The following is a 22,616-nucleotide window of genomic DNA, read 5'->3' as shown; positions in this document are numbered from 1 at the left end:
TGTCAGCACTCCATTTCATTCTCCCAGTTTCACCACCTCTGTTCTGATTATGTCTCCTTCCACAGGGGTGCCTCCAACATATTTTCCTTTTCCTTATTTGAGGACTCCCCCACAACACAGTCGACAAGGCTCTCAGCTGTGTCTGACCCATTTCACACAAATCTGTCCTCACCCCTTTCCAATTCTCCCAGAATGATAGGGTTTCCTTTGTTGTTAGAAGTTCAAACGGAGGAGGGCGAGCCTATGTCTGGACAGGACATTCTCTGGGGGTCTGGCCCCTCTAGGGCTATATGCTCAGGAATGAACACTTGAGGTTTTCAGGCCAACAACAGAGCAGGCTTGTTCTACCCCAGCTGAAGAATTGTACTTAGACGTAGCAGGAAGGAAAGGAAAAAGAACACTTACCAAAGGGTACAAAGGTGGCAAAAGTGAAACGTAATTGTAAATAATACTGCACTTTGGAAATATATCTTTAATTGCAATCTTTAAAATTTTGCTGTAGTTGATGTTAGCCCTGATTAAGTTGCACCCAGGTTTTAGATTTCTCAATCTCTTCTCTCTCATTCTGTTTTGAAATTATACTATCATCCTTTGGAGACTTTGCTGATTACAGTACATTTAATTACAGGAACGGATTATTCACGGATATAAAATATTCTCCAACTCTCACTTCACTTGTATCCATCTCGTGGATTTTTCTTAATGGTAGTTTCCCCTGTTGTGGACCAGACCAAATGTAGTCCTGACCAAAATCACACATCTAGCCACGCGGAAGGTTTGAGTAAGTCAACTCTCTGCTGTTCTGAGAAGGAAGGGGCCCAAGACACCAGGTGATGTCATGTCATATTTTTAGATATGTTGCTTTTAAAAATCTGATAATTTCAGACAGACCTTTTAAATTCTTATTGTTTTAAAGAAAACATTTTTACAATTGTTTTTAATTCAGTTTTTAAGGGATCCCAATTTCCAACAACTTGATGTAAGGAAAAAAGAAAGCAAAAGACCAAGGGCCAGGATATTTGCCCTATTTGGAATCTTAACTTCTACTTCCAACAGCTGTGACAAACTCTGATAGGAGGTTACTTCTTGGTCCCTGTATTCATATATAACATCACAGCGCTGAGAACAAATAGCTTCATGCTAAACAAGGCACCTTCTCTCAGTTTGGCCACTCAAACACCCCCTCCTTTGTCTCTAAATCTCAGATCAATCCTAGTTAGGACCAGTAACTCATCTGATTAAAATGGTCCAACCAAACAAAGAAATCGAAAAAGAATTTCAGAAGATAGGAGAATGTATCTGGTATGATCTGAATTATAATGTCTGTCAGATCCCTTGATATACAATGTTGGACTTATGTTTAGTAGCCTCTCAAAATTCGATGTTAACAATTCTAGTAAATTTACAAAGTTACTGCAACATATAACCAAGAAATTAGGGAACCAAACTGGTACTTTAGAATAGATAGGGTAGTTAAGAATTAGTTGTGAAGGATATTTCCTTGACAATAGGGGAATTATTAAAAATTGGGTTCCCTTAAAAATTTCCTGTATATTTACATGTAGCATGAGACTCCATTTAACATTTATTATAGCAGTAATTAGCTTTTCAATTTTCTAGCATGTTAAAACAAAAGGGAAGAAGTTCTGATGTTGCAATACCCATTGAGCAAGCCTCAAGAACTTACCTGGTGCCAAACGTACCCTATTATTAGTGTACTGCTTGGGAAAATAAGAAGGATTTATTCTGAGAAAGAATGGTAAATGGATCCTCAGATGAAGGCAGAGAAGGGGACAAAGGTCACCTTGGCATCATGGTTATTGAACGAGAGGATCTTGACAGGTAATTGACACAGCATAGATTCCTAGACTCAAAACAAAATAAATCAACGAAAATAGGTAAGGAGAGATGGCTATGAGTGAGACGATTGAGGGAACCAAGCTAAATCTTCTTAGGAGAAGACCAGGATTTACCTTACTTTACCTTGGAAGAACAAAGCCAAGGAGGCAGCACTTCAAAACTACTGCCCCTACTGTTCCTTTCTAGAGGACAGATTCAGAATTAGTGAAATATTCCCAATTATCAAGGCTTTATAGTTTCTTTGCCTAATTCATTGATGTATCATATCTAAACTGTTGCTTCTTAAAAAACTCAATGAATTAGCTGAGCATTGCTACAAGTCATCAATTACTCATATTGAGTAACTGTGATCATGAACCCCCAAAATCAATACAAGTGAGTGATGAGCAGCCTGTTCATACATCTCATGGATGAAAGAAGTTGTAATTGCTGATCATTTCTCATCTTTCACCAGCATCTAACACCTTGTCGGTCAATTGACTCAGCTATCAGGTTTCCTTCAAGCGTGACATTCAGGACTACAGCCATGGCAATCTCTGTGTGAGATCCATGAACGGCAGATAGGAAATGTCAAAAAGATAACAACAGTTTATTGAAGGAACTCCTCAGCCTTCATATTCATCACAAAGAAGTTTCTTGTTAGGACTTCACACAATGTGGCATGGAGGCTTCCCAAGGAACTCAATGTCATGCCTCCATTAGGGGCTTTGAGGTATGTGGCATTTTCCAATTATACTTTGCTATAATCATAGCTTTAATGCTACATTGGGAGTTGAATTGTCTCGGTACGCCAATGTTAACAGCCTCTTGCCCCTCCCGCCCAAAGAAAATGCATCCTTCTACATCACAGGCCAAGATCCTGCATACTTACAGTTCAATGTGAAAACGTGGCAGCTGTGAAACATTGTCCTCCATTCCATAGCTTTCGAATAAGTTAGGGGAGTAAGAACTTCAGATTCCACTTTGAAGTGCCATTGTATGATTATGGTTGATCCATTAGTAAGACAAGGAGGGAATTAATGTGCACAATGCCATTCTCCTGATTACTTGAAACCATACTTTTTAATGTGCATTCTTGGACAATGGGTTTCCAGTCAATGCAATGCAAATTGGATCCAAAGGGGTGGCATTTCTGAATCAGTATGGCACGATTACTGCAATTGCCTGTAGCAGGGCCTTTAATTCCAAACATTTGTCTCCCACCCCCCCGACTCCCCCGAAGTAGTAAGCAGTAACTCACTCTTCCTACATTGCATGCGGTGTGAACCATTTTGTGTAATTTGTGTAGTTGATTTGACATGGCATGATTCCAGCTCTGTTTCAACGTGAGGGACTTGCAGACTTCACCATTGACGCAATAAATTCCGCCATCCTTCCTGTTCCACTTTATATGGTTGTCCCTGTGGCCTCCATGACTTTTCAGCCTCCCCCCTTTCCATTTACCCCCTTCATACTATAATTAATACAGTGCCAACCTTATCCCCAGAGCCCATGACCTTGCAAATCCCCATGCCCTTGATGGGTCTACACCTCCCATGCAGCATCCAAAGCTGTGAGAACACCTCTGCTGCAGCTACCCTTCTATCCTCTTTAAGTTCTACCGTTTTATTAAAACCTTCTTCTTATCACAGTGATCATTCTCTCAGTGAAGCAGAGTGCTGAACTCTGTCTCCAATCTTAAGTTGCCCACTTTTTCTGGGTATCTATGGACTACTCCCTGATAAGCCTATGGTCATTATTGCCCAATTTCCAGGTCTGACTGTAGCCCACCCACTGGATTGACTTTTCAGGACAGCCTTGATAGAACATGGCCTACCTTTCCAGACTAATGTCTCTATAGCAATCCAGCTGATGCACTTGGCTTGCAGGACCATGGCTGAATCAAGGGGAAGGATCCCAGGTGCTTGTAGGACCAAATGCCTGACTATATGGCCAATCCTCCGGACTGGAATCAGATAAACCTATTGATTGACTGTGGCAGCATCCCCTGAATAACTGTAGTCCCTTTACACCCGACTCAGCACTTAGAGTCATAGAAGTGTACACCATGGAAACAGACACTTCAGTCCAATTTATTCATGCCGACCAGCTATCCTAAATAAATCTAGTCACATTTGCCAGCATTTGGTCCGTTTCCCTGTAAACACTCCTACTCATATACCCACCCAGATGACTTCTAAATGTTATTCTACCAGCCTCCATCACTTCCTCCAGCAGCTCATTGCATTCATGCATGACACTCTGCGTGAAAAAGTTGCCCCTTAGGTCCCTTTTAAATTTTTCTCTCTCACCTTAAACCTATGCCCTCTAGTTTTGGACTCTCCCACCCCTTGGCTATTTGCCCTATCCATGCCCCTTGTGATTTTATAAACCTCTATAAGGTCCACCCCTCAGCCTCCGATGCTCCTGGGAAAATAGCCCCAACGTATTCAGCCTCTCCCTATAGCTCAAACCCTCCAACCTTGGCAACATCCTTGTAAATCTTTTCTGCACCCTTTCAAGTTTCACAACATCCTTCCTATAGCAGAGATTAGAACTGAATACAATATTCCAAAAGTGGCCTAACCAATGTCCTGTACAGCCGCAACATGACCTCCCAATTCCTATACTCAATGCACAGACCAATTAAGGCAAGCATACCAAACGCCTTCTTCACTATCCTATCTACCTGTGACTCCAGTTTCAAGGAACTATGATCCTGCACTTCAAGATCCCTTTGTTCAGCAACACTCCCCAGGGCCTTACTATTAAGCATGGAAGTTCTGCCCTTATTTGCCTTTCCAAAATGCAGCACCTCACATTTATCTAAATTAAACTTCATTTGCCACCCCTCAGCCCATTGGCCCATCTGATCACAATGCCATTGGACTCTTAGTTAACATTCTTCACTGTCCACTACACATTTGGATTCTCCTTAACCCTATTTGCCAAAGTTCTCATGTCCCATTTTTGCCCTCTTGATTTCCCTCTTAAGTATACTTCTACTGCCTTTATACTCTTGCAGGGATTCACTCAATCTCTGCATATGCTTCCTTCTTATTGTTGACCAAAACCTCAATTTCTCTCATCATCCAGCATTCCCTGCACCTACCAGCCTTACCCTTTGCCCTAACACCAACATACTGTCTCTGGACTCTTGTTATCTCATTTTTGAAGGCTTCCCATTTTCCAGCTGTCCCTTTACCTGTGAACATCCACCCCCAATCAACTTTTGAAAACTCTTGCCTAATACCGTTAAAATTGGCCTTCCTCCAATTTAGAACTTCAACGTTTAGATCCCGCCTTTCCTTTTCCATCACTATTTTAAAGCTAACAGAATTATGGTCGCTGGCCCCAAAGTGCTCCCCCACTGAAATCTCAGTCACTGCCTTGTCTTTTTTTCCCAAGAGTAGTAGGAACTGCAGATGCTGGAGAATCTGAGATAACAAGGTGTAGAGCTGGATGAACACAGCAGGACAAGCAGCATCAGAGGAGCAGGAAGGCTGACGTTTCGGGCCTAGACCTTTCTTCAGAAGGGTTTTCTGAAGAAGGGTCTAGGCCCGAAACGTCAGCCTTCCTGCTCCTCTGATGCTGCTTGTCCTGCTGTGTTCATCCAGCTCTACACCTTGTTTTCCCAAGAGTAGGTCAGGTTTTGCACCTTCTCTAGTAGTTACATCCAAATACTGAATCAGAAAATTCTTTTGTACACACTTAAATTCCTCTCCATCCAAGCCCTTAACACCATGGCAGTCCCAGCCTATGTTTTGAAATCCCCTACCGTAACCACCCTATTATTCCTACAGATAACTGAAATTTCCTTACAAGTTTGTTTCTCAATTTCCCTCTACTGGGGGAGTCAATAGCACAATCCCAATAAAGTGAGCGTCCCTTTCTTGATTCTCCATTCCACCCAAATAACTCCCCTGGATTTATTCCCAGGAATATCCTCTCTAAGTACAGCCATAGTGTTATCCCTAATCAAAAACTCCCCCTCCTATCTTGTCCCCCTTTCAATCCTTCCAATAGCATCTATATCCTAGAACATTCAGCTGCCAGTACTGTCCATCCTTGAGCCATGTCTCTGTAATTGCTACGATAGCCCTGTCCCATGTTCCCAACCATACCCTGATTTCATCTGCCTTATCCGTCAGGCCTCTTGCATTAAAGTAAATGCAGTTTAATTTATTAGTCCTACCTCATTCTCTGCTTTGTTCCTGCCTGCCCTGACTATTTGACTTGCCCCTTTTCCCAACTGCACCAGTCTCAGACTGCTGTCTTTACTCACTCTATCCCTGGGTACACCCCTCCCACCTTACTAGTTTAAATCCTCCTGAGCAACTCTAGCAAATCTCTCCAGCAGTATATTAGTCCCCTTCCAATTCAGGTGTAATCCATCCGTCTTATACAGGTCACTTCTACCCCAAAAGAGATTCCAATGATCTAACAATATGAATGATTTTCCCCTGCACCAGTTTCTCAGCCACACATTCATCTGCCCTATTCCTATCCCCACTAGCTTGTGGCACTGGGAGTAATCCAGATATAACTACCCTTGCGGACCTCCTTTCTAAATTCTTGCCTAAATTCCTATGTCCGCTCCTCAGAATCTCATCATTTTCTCAGCCTATGGCATTAGTTACAATGTGTACAATGACCTCCTGCTGGTCCTTCTCCCTTTTGAGTATATTTTGCACCCTCTCCGAGATATCTTTGATACTGGCACCAGGGAGGCAGCACACCATTCTGATGTCTTGCTGTTGGCCCCAGGAAAGTCTGTCTGTGCCTCTGACTAGAGAGTGCCCTATCGCAATTGATTGCTTGGAACCTGACGTATCCATCATTATGTTAGAGCCAGTCTCTGTACCAGGAACCTGGCTGTCAGTGCTACATCCCCTTGTGAGTCCTTGAGTCCATCACCCCCTACATTTTCCAAAACAACATACTTATTTGAGATGGGGATATCCACAGGAGACTCCTACATGACCTGCCTCCCTCTCCTACCTTTCCCGGAAGTAACCCATCTACCTGGCTGTATCTTTTGGTTCATCTCCCTCACTGCAACTGCCATCCATCACACTCCCTAGCTTCTGTAAATTCCTCATTGTGTCTATCTGCTGCTCCAACCGATCCATGAGATCCGATAGGATTTGCAACCAAGCACACTTTCTGCAGAAATAATCATCAGTAACATGGAAACTCTCCCAAATCTCCCACATCCGACAGGAAGAGCACATTATTCTACTAAAGGCCATCTATGCACCTTAACAATCTACAGACCCAGAAAATAGCACAAACTTACTGGTCTAAAAACATTGCTCCAGGCTAACTCAGCACCTATGTTTTTATATTTTTAAAACTTAATCAAGAGACAGATCTTAATAAAAAACATATAATCAAAAAAGAGCCCACTTTACTCACTATTGTAGATTTACAAAAAAATGAAAAAAGTAAGGTTACACTTAAAATCTAGCGACTTATCTGCTCCCCTGTTGGGAACTCCCCCATACAGGTTTCTCCAAGGTTAGCTGTTAATTTTGCTGTTTGCTTATTTTTCTTAGATGAACTCTGATATTCAATGATACTTGAAATCAAACAGCACAGACGGTTAGCTCTGCAGGTTACTGCTGGGTCAGACAGCTTTGCAAGTTTACTGCTCCATTTGATACACTTCCCATGTGGTCACTACCTTTGTCTCTCTTCCTCCTTTTTAAAGTGCTGTTTCTCCCCTTTGACTTTCACAGAGAGCCATTTGTTGGAAGCACAAGCAATGAGTTTGCCACATAAGCCGCTGACACTTTCTGTGCGTGACATTGACTTAACAGAGTGCCACACACCATCGACATGTTACCCCCTTCATTTTTCAGTGCACCTCACCATAACAAGCCTCCCACATTTCCCTGTCCGCTAAAAACAATGCAACAATGGGTCTGTTTCTGTGCTGTATGACTCTATGTCTCGAAGCAATAGAGGTTGTCTGCCTGTAACTGAGCATTAAAGATCCTGTGTGATAAAAAAGTGTGGCCCATACAGAGGTTGGCAGCCTGTAATGCAGTGCTGAAGTCAGTGAGAGTGTGCTGAGAAAGCAACGTGAAGTGGACAGAGCCTGGCAGCCTCCGAGTAAGCACTAAGAAAACAAGGTCAGAGCTGTAAGATGCAGCTGTGCAGATGTATGGGATGCATGTATGTCCCTGCTCACAAAATGTTCAGGCACGAGCATACAAGTTGTAGGTTCCCCTGAGATTCAAAGTAAAGTGTTGAAGGGCTGACGTGGAGTGTGAGTTGATCCATGAGCAGGTGGTGCGGTGAGGCTGGTGGTTTACTGATGCTAAATAGTGTAGGCAAGAGGTAGAGGAGGATGGGGGCCATGGAGCATGCAGGGATATTGTTGTGAAGAAACATTTGGTTGATGGCTGCAAGCTCCAGTCAACAGGTACCCCACTCGGATTTACATGTCGGGAATTGGCACCATCTAGTTCTCCAGGGAAAGAAAGGAGAGTTGGAAGTGACGTATAAATCTTAGACGGGGCATTAATGAGATGCAAAGAAGTATCTGGACGAGTACTTAAAATGCCAGGGCATGGTAAGGCCACGGACCAAGTACCAAGTAAATGGAATTAATGTAGTTTGGTATTTGTTGGTCAGCCTAGACATGGTAGGCTGAAGGGCCTGTTTCTATGCTTTTTGACACTATGAAATGTATGGAAATAAGCGAGTCATCACTCAATTGTGAGATTCTGAAGTCAGCACTTAGGGTTTGGGGGCGAGTTGCGAAACCTTTTCTCAACATTGAGATCCTGATAATTTTTTTTCTCTCAGAATTTTCTCAAATTTCTCACCATTGCTCATGCCACATCAGGACAGGAATATTCTACTCTGTGTAAAATGGAAAGAATAGCCACAGTACTACATTATCCTCAATAACTATGTGATTATTATTCAACTGACAATACTTGACACATACCAGATGATATGGCACATTTATGCTTTATTCACTTTATTCCTGAAAATTTATTCCTTCTTTACAACAAAGTTAATTCAACTTATTAACACCATCAGGAATGGCAGTAACAATTAGTTGATACACTTATTTGCACTGTATCCTTTTGTTAATAGTTAGTATGATTTTTCTTGCAATTTTGCATACCATTGAGATCAGTGGTAAAATAACTACACAGAAATAGTGTGCAGGTTTCCCTGAGATTCAAAGTAATTCTGACGAAGGGTCACTGGACTCAAAACACTAACTCTGCTTCCTTCCTACATATGTTACCAGATGTGATGTGTTTTGTCAGCAATTACTGTTTTTGTTCACTTTGACTTTATATTTAAAAAGTACAGGGAATGCAACAGGACGAAGTAATGAAGGTTAGTCCACAAGACATTGGGAGCAGAATGAATTGGATTAGACAGTGGCATGTAGAATTAAATGAGTATGTGGTCTTGGGGAAGCACAGACATCTCACAGTGAATTAGCAGTTGATTGACTGTTAAGGTTGGAAGGTGAGATTTCTGCCTTGAGCTGCTGGTCAGTCAGAAGTCAGAAGATCTCATGAATTTGCAGAACCATTGTGGACACTGCTGTTACTGCAATTGGGCAATGGATCTAAGCTTTCTCAGCCAGCATTTGGAAGGACATCACGGAGTGATGGGGAGCTGAGGGATGTGGGCAGAGTGATGGCATGTTTACTCCGTTTGATGGACCCCTGGGTGCAAGTTAAGGAGGGACCTCCTTCATGCACACCATGAGACCTTACGCAGGGAAAGCTGCTGGTTCAAGCCCAATGGTGGCAGGATGAAGCAATTGAGTGGTTATTGGTTCCCCAGTGAAAGTCCTCAGATGACCCACTGTTGGACAGCAGGGAATCCAATACCAAATCTGCCACTGATAAAAATCATGGTGGATGGGTAGGCAGGGAGAGATCACTCTCTGGATTTAACATGCCCCTACCCTCTTCCTGTACTCAACTCCACTGGTGGGGGAGTACAAACGCCACAGCATAATGATGTTATACTCTTGTGCAAAGATTGAGGGCGATTAATTGCATTTAAATGTTCTGAACATCTTTCTTTCGGGGAGGGAGTTCCATAGTTAGTGCCCCAGGCACCTGAAGGCTCAGCCACTAACTGTGTGGCAAAGGAGTTTGGGAGTGCACAAGATGAACACAAACTAATCACAAGGGCTGAGAATTGTTACTCTCAGATGTCACTCACTGATTTAGAGCTCATTTTAAAAGTGACCTCATTCTCTAATTCAGCAATGTCCACAAAAATAAAGTGCCCAGGATTTTAAACTCAAATGTAACAGGCAGGATTTCGCCATGGGCTTTTGGATCCCACCTCTAAACCCCCAACCCTGCTGTCAGAATGGGATGGGGGGGGTCCTCCTATTTTACTCCCCCAGACATGTCACAAATAAGGGCAGCTTCTCGTTGCTTCTGGCTAAATCTGAGCTCACTAGGTAAAGTGGGCACCATTGAGGCATCTCAAGAGATTGTGAGGCCTTGGAGAGGTTTAATTTAAAATTCTGATGAGATTAATAGGCAGGGTCTGCTGGATGGTTGTTTGGAGCTGGGCAGACATATTCGCTGTATGTAACCAAAACACCCCAACCTCCAGCTCTGATGATTCTCTGGGATGTTGCATGGAGGATGACTTCATAAAGACCTCAAGTTTCCCCTTTACAGTGACCCTTTGTGTGCATGAGGGCTGCACTTCCTGGAATGTGCCTTAATCACTCCTGTACATTTTTAAATTGGCCATCCGCACACAATCCAGTGGTCCTGCCACTGGGAATTTTCCCTGACTGTGGATTATGTTGGGAAGCCCTCCTGATACAACTCCTCAGAACTTTCCCTGCTCCCCTATTCCTCTCAGTCCATTCCACGTGGCTGGTAAAATCCCATCCAAAGTTGAAAACACAGGTTTAAAAAGTAAAGTCACATTGTTTTCTGAAAATGCGGCAGCGGGACCACACTGCATTATAATAAGTAGTCAATCGGAATCAAGTCATAATCTGTGAGTGGAGAATGATCATTAGTTCAGGAACAGTACAAATTGGACCATTTCTTTACACTCCAGTCTGCTCCTGCACCCAGTCTCGCAGAGCTGTTACCCGAGCATAGACTCCTGGGAAGTTAGGTCTGGCGCATTCAAAACCAAAGCTCACAATTCCAGCAAGAAGCCAAATTCCATCAGGTTGCATACAGGCTAATGGACCTCCGGAGTCACCCTGGGATAAAAACAAAGCAGAATCAAAATTGTGTTTGATTATTGGCAGAGGGCATGGTTTGAGATTTAAGGGGAGCCATTTTAAGTTTGAGATGAGGAGGAATTTCTTTTTCAGAGGGTTGTGAGTCTTTGGAACTCCCTACCACAGAGAGCTGTAGGGGTACAGCTCTTGTGTATATTTAAAGGTAAAATAGATAGATTCTCGATCAGTAGGAGAATCAAGGGTTAGATGGAAAGAGGACGTAAGGAATACCAGATCAGCCATAATCCTACTGAATAGTGGACCAGGCTTGAAGGTTGAATAGCCTATTCCATATCTTATTTCTAATGATCTTTTGGCTAAGTGTCAATCGCTTTGAGCTTTTCAGAGGGGTTTGTGCCGTGAGGCCCAGTGCGATCTCTCACCGTATCTTACCAAACTCTTCACATTACGTACATCCTCACCTGTATGGTTGTCCTCTCATCAAACTCTAGCCCCATCTTAGCACACACCCAGAACAACTGACAGAATATCCATTCTGTATGACTGTAACCATCTGGTCTTGAGTCTGTGCCATAATATAACAATGCTCATCAACCTGTCAGCTCAAAAAATCTCAAGTAATTAGGGAAACATGATTTGCCTTTAACAAATCTATACTGTACTTCTATAGTTAGGTTGTATTTGCCCAAGTGACTATTAATTTGTCAAATTATAAATTCTAGAAGCATCCCTCCCACTGCAGAGCAAATTGACAGCCCTTTAGTTTCTAGGCTTAATTTTATAAATTATTTTGAGCAAATGGTGAACATTTGTAATTCTCCAGTCCTCTGTTACCACCATTGAGTTTAAGAAGGACTGGAAACTGCCTCTGTAAATTTTACTTTCTCTTCTTTTGTTATCCTTCTCATCCTGTGCATCTCATCCAGTTCTGGCTTCTTCAAACTTTAGGTACAGATCGCGTACCCACACTTCCTCCTTATCAGTTTTAAACCCTGCAAGAGCCTGAACAGCCTCCTGTTTCATCTTGCCTAGTGTAAGTATCATTCAATGCATCAGCCATTATCTCACCTTCATGCATACAATCCCTTTTTGGTTCCTAATTATTGCCACTCCTCCATTTCCCAACTTCCACTATTTACAGGGAGTCCTCGATTTATGGATTTCTGACTTACACACCTTTGTGCTTACAAACACGATGCCATAGAGGGATGTAATTTTACAGACCTGACATATGGATATTTCCTAGACTTACAAATAGCTCCTTTATATTGTCCTGCACTGTGTTCCAACTTGAATAAAATCGACTTGCAAACAGACTCCTGAATGGAACCCGTTCACAACCCATGGACTCCAGTGCATGTAGGTGGAAAATGTTTGGATTCTCATTTCTGTTGGTTGCCTGCCTGTCCTCATACTTCCTTTATGCTTCTTAATTTACTTTCGAATCCTCCTTTGAGCCTGGTTCTTGATTGCATTTTCCACCTGACATCTGTTGTGAGCACACCATTTCTTCTTCGCCTTCATTTCTTTCTCTTTTGTCATCCAAGGACTCTGGATTTGTTTTTTCTTTGGACACGTTCATGGTCGAAATAACATTCCCCTACTGATGCTTGACTTATGTGGCCTACCTCATTCCTGTGAACCAGGTGTAGCTGGTCCTCCTTTCTCATTGGACTGGAAACATACTGCTGTACAAACGTTGCCGAAAGCACTCTTAGAACTATTGTTCCTCTCTGGCTTTATGCAGCTACTATCCAGTTTATATTTGGATAATTAATGTTCTCTATTATAACGATCCTTTTAATCTTGCTCATGTCTGTAATTCCATTGCAAACTTATTTTTCTACATCCGTACCACTGATTTGTGACCTATAAGCTGCACCAAGCAATGTAGTTGTATCATTTTCTTTTGTTCATTTGCTCTAGCCAAATGCCTTCATCCATTCAGGAACATCATTTTTCCTCAGCAACATTCTCTTTCATCATCACTGCAATGTTCTCTTTGTCAATAATCCTCCTGTCTCCCTTTCCATACTTTCCTGGATGCTTTGTATTCAGGAAAATTTGATACCTAGTCTTGTCCTTACTCTAACAAAACCATCTATATGTTGATTGCTGCCATTAAATAAATATGTCTTTAAACTTTTCTGTTCTAAGGAGAAGATCCAGTACCACCACATAACTGAACTCCTGCTTTGTGGTACCATTCTAGGAAATCTCCTGTATTAGCTCTCCAAGGCCTTGACGTCCTTCCTGCTGTGTTCCTAGTTAGGTCAGGGTTTTACTGGCTCCAGTGAAATTGCGGGGTAGAATGCGGGACTGGCTCCTTGATACAATCCTACCACTGAGGTATTTTACAGACAGCACAAACAGAAGTGGAAAGGCCAGATGCTATGAGAGGTAGGCAGATATTTTCCATAATTAAAGTCCAAGCAGGAGCTCCTTCATTGTTCCATTGACAAAAGCAATAATACCCTCCACTCCCATCCCCCAGCTAAATGTAGGCTCCCCCCAGAGGCAGCTTTAGCAAGAAGGTGGGGGAAGGTTAACTGTGGGAAAGAGGGACCGTAGGCAGTGAAGACAGCCTCCTGGTCCCACTAATCTACTTGGAGGGGTTTCCCCTCTAACACTTGGTCCCCAGATCACATTTTTTTGCCTAGTTATTGCACTGACAACATGAGGATCCAGTCCACTAACCTTAAAGGGACGGTAACAGGCCGCCAGTTTGGAGGTTCTTGTGGTAAAATTGCCAAACAGGTCACACTGTCGAGAGGTGTAGGTGCAGAAGCCACCTTTCATCCTGTGCATGTGTCTCAATTCTTCCCCATAAAATTGAACATAATGGTTTAGTTGAGTTTTACCAGTGACTTACCCAGGTTTAGGATACCATCCTCACTTCTATACTCTCTGCCCCATTTATACACCTACTGATCCTGTATGATTTTTTTTGCTCAATATTTTAAAATATTGGGTTAAAAGTTACCTCACAGGAATCGACTCCTCCTGTTAAGAAGCCAGCACACAGCATTCTTTCAGTAATTCGATAGATTCTCCTGCATGTGCTGTCAGCGATGATGTCCACATTTGCTTTTTGAAGGATTTGTGGCAGTGAGCCTGGAGAAAGGAAATAAGAATTTTGCCCTGTGTTTCATGTTCTGAAGATTTCCTTAAAAGGTGCTGCATAGAGTCATACAGCACAGAAACAGACCCTTCAGTCCAACCAGTCCGTTCCGACCATAATCCCAAACTAAACTAGTCCCACCTGCCTGCTCCTGGCCCATATCCCTCCAAACCTTTCCTCCTCATGGACTTATCCAAATATCTTTTAAACATTGTAACTGTGCCCACATCCACCACTTCCTCAGGAAGTTCATTCCACACGCGAACCACCCTCTGTGTAAAAATTTTGCCCCTCATGTCTTTTATAAATCTCTCTCCTCCACCCTTAAAAATGTGACCCCTAGTCTTGAAATCCCCCATTCTTTGGAGAAGACACCTACAATTAACACTAAGAATTTGCATTTATATTGTGCCTTTTGTCCTTTACAGCCAATAAAGTATGTTGAAGTATACTAACTGCTGTAATGTAGGACATTCAACATCCAATTCACGCACAGCAACTCCCACAAGCAGCAGTTAGATAAATTAACAAACCACTTCTTAAGAATTAAGTTTTGCAGGTTGAGCAGTAAATATTGGCAGATCAGTAAGAGGAGGAATACCCTGCTGTTCTTTGAAATAGTTCCATTGGCTCTTCTGAGTTTACCTGAATGAATGACATGGAGCTAATATCATCTTTGGAATGGATGCTATTTATGGTCTAATTTATTGCTGGTAATAGGAACTGAGACACTAAACAATGCTGACTGATAAACTTTTACACAACTTGAAAATGGAACTGATGTTGCTATTCCCTAATTGCAACAGCCTTGTATCTGCCAGGTCAGCCAAAGGTCAAACTTTAAGGAAATTATTACATATTTTGAAATGTTAACAAGCATTCCCCAAGGTTCTAATCAGACAGTCTAAATTAAAATTTCAGCATTAATCGGCACTTTGTCTGTTTCCTTGACAGAACTTTGTCAGTTCAATGAGTGCTAGGCAGATCACACCATAATATAAAACACATCATTTGGCTTTGTCCAGGCAAGAATGGATGCAAGGTAAAGCAGAATGTGTCCCAACATTTGGATGGAATCCAATCAATTTCTTGCTCCTCTACCCTCACTCCTTCACCTCCCTCCCAGAATCATGATAGGGTCCCCCTTGTCCTCATCTTCCACCCTATTAGCCTCCATACTCAATGTATAATTGTCCACCATTTTCACCAGCTTCACCATGATGCCACCACCAAACAACCTTTTTGCAGCTGTCTCATTTCAGCAGACTGAAGGGGATATTCCTTCTGAGACATCTTATTTCACTCTTCAGTTACCAGTAACATCCGCTCCCATTGACAGAGTCAAAAATTCAGAAAATTTTAACAGGATCATATTGCTCAATGGTTATTGATAAGTTCCACTAACAGAACAAGCCAAATAAGTCTCTGCTTTCCTAATTCTAGGTGGCATATGTCATCATAATCAGGGCGGCACAGTGTCTCAATGGTTAGCACTGCTACCTCTCAGCGCCAGGGGCCTGGTTCAATTCCACCCTCTGGCAACTGTATGTGTGGAGTTTGCATGTTCTCCCCGTGTCTGCGTAGGTTTCCACTGGGTGCTCCGGTTTCCTCCCACAGTCTAAAGATGTGGAGGCGAGTTGGTTTGGCCATGCTAAATTGCCCATAGTGTTCAGGGATGTGTAGTGCATTAGCCATGGGGAAATATAGGGTTACAGGGAAAGGATAGGGGAATGATCTGGGAGGGATGCTCTGCAGAGGGTAGGTGTGGACTTGTTGGACCGAATGGCCTGTTTCCACACTGTATGGATTCTACAGACTGTAAACTGATGAAAGATGATTGCACCAGCCACCTTTGTGCTTACTCAACTGTGCTGTTAATATTGATATTCTACAGGAACACGCACAAGTGCACTATTTGATTGATCACATATAACTGATTTGGCGATAAATTTTGCAAAAGGTCAGTTTGTCAGAACCAAATCATCCCATTTGGAATCAGTTGTGGGCCAAGATTGAGTGTGGTCTAGAGATGCTGAAGTTCAAGGCACTATGAAATTCCCTGTCACTAAAACATGATGAAAATGACTCTTCTTTGTCAAATGTATAGAGACTGCAGGAGATTTATCCCAGATTCCAATACGGTTATTGTCCATTAACAAACTTGTTGAGGAAATTGGAAAAACTGAAGAAATTTTAATTTGAGAGCAAATGCAACATACAAAATGAAATAAGTATGACTAATTCACTGTTTCACTTGGAAGGAGTGTTTGTGGCCTTAAATGGTAAGAAGGAAGGAGATGAAAGTCAGATGTTACACCTCTCATGCTTGCATAGGAGATTGCCTTAGGAAAGGGGAAGGAGTGAGTGTTAGTCATGAATGAGAAGTGGACCCAAGGGTCCTTTTTAGAATGCTGAAAGGGGAGAGCATGGGAAGATGTTTTTGCTGGTGGTGACACCTGAAACCTGACAAAAAAAGACAAAGGATGATCTGTTTACTAGCAGGCAAAACAATTTGATGCAGATCCGTTTTGTTATCAAGAGCTAACATTTAAGCTGAATAATTTAATTACTTAAATTTTTCTTTCTCTGAAAATATCTAAGCCAATTTTATTAATGACTTAGATGAGTTTATCAAGTGAGTCAAGGTGTCTTGAGGCACAGTGATAGGATCTTTATCTCTGGGGCAAGAAAGGCTAGGTTCAAGTCCCACTTGCCCCAGAGGTGTGTCATAACATTCATGAATAGATTGATTAAAAATACCCAGCCATGAACAGAACCATCCTTAAATTGAATACCCATGCGTTGTGTAATCACTGGGTTGGAGGCTGATTTATACTGCTAAGATAGTACCATTGTTTGAAAATTTTCTTTTCTTTTCTTGAGAAAAATGCATTAATTTTCAGACTTGTAAATAAAAAGTGTAAAAGTTTAATCACCATTAATGAGGTTACATAATTAGTATCTCTCTGAATATAGCCTAAATCAGGTCTGATTTTGTCATTTAGTAAATCAACACTGATGGTTCTAATTTGGATACTTTTGAGTTTGAACTTCTCTTAATATGCATCATTTGATAATAATTTTACCTTATGTCTTCACTCAGTATGAAGAAATAGCACATCAAAGTAATGCATCGTTGTATTTTGCACATTCAGAGCATGAAACAGGCACTAAGCCAACATATATTTATCTAGTTCTGAGGAAGGGTCACCGGACCCGAAACGTTAACTCTGTTTTTTCCTTCACAGATGCTGCCAGACCTGCTGGGCTTTTCCAGCAACTTTGTTTTTGTTTCTGTTTACAGCATCCGCAGTTCTTTCAGTTTTTATATATTCATCTACTGCAGCTTTAGTTACACTCTATAACTTTACAATAAATCAAACTTTTGTGAACTAACCTTCAAATGAAAGAGTGCCCCATCCTGTGATTATGCAGCTGTCCCCAGCATGGAAGACGTGGTCACTCGATGGAAGACAAATTGGCTGAATGTTAGCTGCAAAGTTCAGAGGGGATGAAAGTTTCAGCACTGCAATGTCATAGTCATTTGTGGTTTGTCGGTGCTGTGGATGGACGATAATTGTTTCAATAGTTCGGACAGTACCGCTTTCTACATCATTTGTTCCGATCAATGCTCTCCATATTGATGGGTTGTTTGTTGAACTTTAAATAAACAGGGGCAATAAATGAACAATCATGTCATGACAAGCATTAAATTAACCTCCATCAGCATTCACAACTTTATATTACTTCAGGAGCAAATTATTAGATGCTGGAATCTGAACTGAAAACAAAAGTGCTGGAGATCACAGCGGGTCAGGCAGCATCCATGGAGAGAGGGCAAGGTAATGTTTTGAATCTAGGTGACTGTTCATCAAAGTTCTGATTGCTCTCTCTTCATGGATGCTGCCTGACCCGTTGTGATCTCCAGCATTTTTAATTTTCAGTTTGTTAGTTCACCTTGTTTTGCTAAGATTTTTAGATCTGAAACTCGTACTGAAGCAATTCATGCTTGAGACAACAATGTCTTAAAATGAAAATCTGCTGTATTTTTTAACCAAAAATGAGGTGTTTCAAAAAGAGACTAAATGTGAACTAATAGCTGGTTTTTCATCTCATTATCAACAAAAGTACAAAATGAGAAAGAAGTAACTCCAGCTTGCTACTGCCCATCTTACACTATTGTACAAAGTCATGTTCTACTGGCTGGTACATCAATGTACAGTATGAATCCCAGTTGCTCACATCTCCTTCTACATCATATGGACTCGATGGAACGATAATAATGCATATCATTTGGAAGATTGACTCATAAAACTACATACAAATTTACAGACCAGAAGAATGTCATTTGGTCCATTACACCACTGTTGGTGCTTTGAAATTAGCTTCACTCCCCTGCTCTTTCTTCACAGCTCAACAATGCTTCCTTTCCAAGTTTGTTGTAGTTCCGTTTTGTATATATGACCGCCAAGTAAAACTTTATTCTTGCATCACAATTTATGGGATTGTACGCAAAGTCATGAACTTAACTTGTGCGTTACAGTTGATATTAAATGCTGCATGACATGACCAATGCATGAGGCCATAAGCATGGTTAATCATGGCTCAGTGGTTAGCACTGCTGTCTCACAGCGCCAGGGACCTGTGTTTGCTTCCAACCTTGGGCGACTGTTTGTGCAGAGTTTGCACATTCTCCCTGTGTCTGCGTAGGTTTCTGCTGAATGCTCAGTTTCCTCCCACAGTCTAAACATGTGCATGTTAGGTGGATTGGCCTTACCAAATTCCCCATAGTGTTCAGGGATGTGTAGGTTAGGTGCATTAGCCATGGGAAATGCAGGGTTAGAGGGATAGGGTGGGGGGATGGGTCTGGGTGGGTTGCTCTTCAGAGGGTCGGTGTGGACTTGTTGGGCTAAATGGCCTATTTCCACACTGTGGGGATTCTATGATACTGTGCTGCTTGATGTCAATGCCTTTGCTTTGAAGCTAGCAGGGCAATGAGAATGACCACCCTCCTATCATGTCAGTTCCTCTCAGTTTTGCTTCATACTCATCAATCTGCTAATAAGATAGCAAATCAGACAATTCGATGAATGGGTTTTGAAAAAGGAATGATTAAGAAAATTCCACTCCATGGAATTATTTCTTGCTTCTAGATTACAAGGTTATCTAGGATACAGAGAAGTGAGGAAGGCAGTGTGGCCCCTTAATTCAACTATCAAGAAGTATCCGATAGTCCTCCAGGTTCTTGAGCAATTCACTTCCATTACCCTACTTGAAGCCTTGTCCCATTTGTTAATAAATCCTTTTTGAGAACTAGGACTTCCTGACATCAGTCTTAAATTTTGGACAGTTTAACCCTGAGTCTACTAAAGCCATTTATGTTATTTTTTAATTCATTGTGAACTTCATCAATATCTTGCATGGAATACATATGCTGTGCATTCCATTGTGCATTAAGATTCAATTTAATTGAACATTGCTCTATTCATTCATACATTTTGTGTAATTCAATTTCTAATAGCTAAGCAACCTCTGATGACTCAATCACCTTTCAGAATATAGCACTGTTAATTAAATAAGGCCAGCGTGCATTGAGTTTCTGAATCCAAGGAGTTAACTTCAATTTCAAAGAGTAAGCATCCTTAAACCAGTCCTTGCAGTTCCTGGATAACCCCATTTCTCTCACTCCATCGTGACTCCTCTGAAAAGGACCCACCACTTACAATCCTTGCGTCAATTTCTTGTTGATTCTCCCTTTTCACCTTCAAAGCCCAAATCTGAAGGCTTAATCTGTGGGCTTTCATGCAGATCTTCGTAAAAATATTATTTGAAATGCAAAGTTCAATCAGCAAAGCTAACTAAAGTTGTCATGTCTCCTATTAAACTGTACAAATGAAAAATCAATAATGCGCTTACTCATGAAAACAGTGAGCTGCAGAGATGAGCCATCTGTCAGAGATGATGGAGGCGCCACAGATGTGTGATTTGATTTGGAGACTAACTTGCCAAGGCCATTCACCATTTACTGAGTTTGTCCCACCAACAATCCTACTGGAAAAAGCAGGTCTGGAGCCACAAGCTGTGTAACATACAAAAATGTTTAGAGTCTGATTCATTGATTCAAATCAGTAATTCGAAAAGAAAGAAAAATGAACAATTCCCTGTCTATCAAAGAACTTAAACAAGGAATTAGAAGGGCTAAGAGGGGTCATGAAAAGTCATTAGCAAACAGAATTAAGGAAAATCTAAAGGCTTTTTATACACACATAAAAAGCAAGAGGGTAACCAGGGAAAAGGTTGGCCTACTCAAGGACAAAGGAGGGAATCTATGTGTGGAGCCAGAAAAGGCAGGTGAGGTCCTGAACAAATACTTTGTGTTGGTATTCACCAAAGAGAAGGAATTGGTAGAAGATGATCTCAGAGAAGGGAGTGTCGAGTTTCTAAGCCAAGTTGCTATTAAAAAAGAAGCTGTGTTGTCCACCTTAAAAAGTATTAAGGTAGATGACTCCCTGGGTCCTGATGGGATCTATCCCAGAATATTGAGGGAGGCAAGAGAACAAATTTCTGGAGCATTGACAGACATCTTCATATCCTCTTTGGCCATAGATGAGGTCCCAAAGGATTGGAGAATAGCCAATTGTTGTTCCATTGTTTAAGAAGGATAGTAGGGATAATCCTGGAAATTACAGGTCTGTGAGTCTCATGTCAGTGGTAGGGAAATTATTGGAAAAGATTCTCAGGGACAAAACCTATATGAATTTGAATCAAATGGACTTATTAGCGATAGATGGCATAGTTTAATACGGGGGAGGACATGCCTCATTAAGTTGTTTGAGTTTTTTGAGGAGGTAACGAAGATGATTGATAAGGGAAAACTGGTTGATATTGTCTACATGGACTTCAGTAAAGCCTTTGACAAGGTCCCTCATGGCAGACTGGTGAAGTCACATGGTATCGGGGTGAGCTGGCAAGATAGTTACAGAACTGGCTTAATCATAGGAGACAGAGGTTAGCGGTGGAAGGATACTTTTCGGAATGGAGGGCCATGACTAGTGGTGTTCTACAGGGGTCAGTGCTGGGACCTCTGCTATTCGTGATCTACATAAATGATTTAGAGGAAAACAAAGTTGGTCTAATTAGTACGTTTGCAGACGATACAAAGATTGGTGGAGCTGCGGACAGTGAGGAGGATTGTCAGAGGATACAGCAGGATATAGATCAATTGGAGGCATGGGCTGAAACATGGCAGATGGAGTTTAATCTGGACAAATGTGAGGTGATGCAGAACCCTTAGGAGTATTGATATACAGAGGGATCTGCAGTGCAGGTAGATAAGGTAGTGAAAAAGGCTTATGGCATGCTTGCCTTCATTGGAAGAGGCATTGAGTATAAGGATAGACAAATTATGCTGCAGCTTTACAGAACTTTTGTTAGGCCACACTCGGATTATTGCATACAGTTCTGGTGACCACACTACCAGAAGGATTTGGTTGCTTTGGAGACGGTACAGAAAAGATTTATCAGGATGTTGCCTGGTATGGGGGGTTTTGGCTGTGAAGAAAGGTTGGATAGACTGGGTTTGATTTCACTGGATCGCAGGAGGTTGACGGGGTGACTTAATAGGTGTTTATAAAATTGTAAATGGCATGGATAGAGTGGAAATTATGAGGCTTGTAAGTTTACCTGCAAAGTTTATTTTCTTCCTCTATTATTCATGGAGCGTAGGAGAGAAAGTTAGCTAGTAATGTAAAACAAAATCTGTGTTTTTACAATTATTTCCATAGGAATAGTATAATTTAACTAGTGTTGGTGCTTTTAAGAATGAGACTGGGAAACTGGTAATGGAAAACAAAGAAATTAGGGAGGCATTGAATAGATATTTGGTGTCTCTTCACTGTAGGAGGACTAGAAAACCTCTTAAGGCTACTTGAAAATCAAGAAGTGAACAGAAGGGTGGAATTTTAAACAATCATCATCATCAGGGAAAAGCTGCTGGGAAAATTATTGGACCTATATGTTAAAAATTTCTCAGGACCTGATGGCTGAGCCTCTTTGTGGCTGCTGAGATAGTAGATGCATTGGATAAATTCTTCCAAAACTCCACACATATTGAAAGGTCATAGCAGATTGGAAAATATCTAATGTAACATTTTTATTCAACAAGAAACCATAAGTCAATCAGTTTAACATCTATCACAGAGAAATTTCATTGTAAAGAAGGCCATGGAAAATACTTAGAAAATCATAATGTGGAGAAGTAGAGCTGACATGACTTTGTGAAAGGGAAATCATGTTAAATGGCTTTGTAGCTTTTTTTTTGAGGAAGTAACAAGCAAGGCGGGGAGAAGGAAACCTGTAGTTATGTACTTAGATTTCCAAAAGGCATTTGATTAGAGATGCCTAAAAATTTACTATACATAGGGGATTCAGGGGATATGAACTTTG

The 22,616-nt window shown here is 41.5% G+C and overlaps 1 protein-coding gene across 2 annotated transcripts in view; it reads right to left on the bottom strand.

Annotated features, from left to right (window-relative positions):
* Positions 1-8,816: 8,816 nt before the first annotated feature.
* LOC109918777 (transmembrane protease serine 9-like) overlaps positions 8,817-22,616 on the bottom strand; it is a 33,472-nt gene continuing 19,672 nt past the window's right edge. For both annotated transcript variants that reach the window (XM_048594952.1, XM_048594953.1), the window contains 4 exons: positions 20,088-20,250; positions 17,569-17,831; positions 14,034-14,164; positions 8,817-11,068 (listed from right to left, as the gene is read on the bottom strand). In XM_048594952.1, the coding sequence (XP_048450909.1) occupies positions 10,907-11,068; positions 14,034-14,164; positions 17,569-17,831; positions 20,088-20,250 (719 nt within the window). In that variant the 3' untranslated portion in view covers positions 8,817-10,906. The remainder of the gene's footprint in view (positions 11,069-14,033; positions 14,165-17,568; positions 17,832-20,087; positions 20,251-22,616) is intronic.

This window comes from Rhincodon typus, chromosome 3, assembly GCF_021869965.1.
Source record: "Rhincodon typus isolate 14 chromosome 3, sRhiTyp1.1, whole genome shotgun sequence".
Classification (NCBI taxonomy): Eukaryota; Metazoa; Chordata; class Chondrichthyes; order Orectolobiformes; family Rhincodontidae; genus Rhincodon; species Rhincodon typus.
This window is presented reverse-complemented; position numbering and strand designations above follow the sequence as displayed.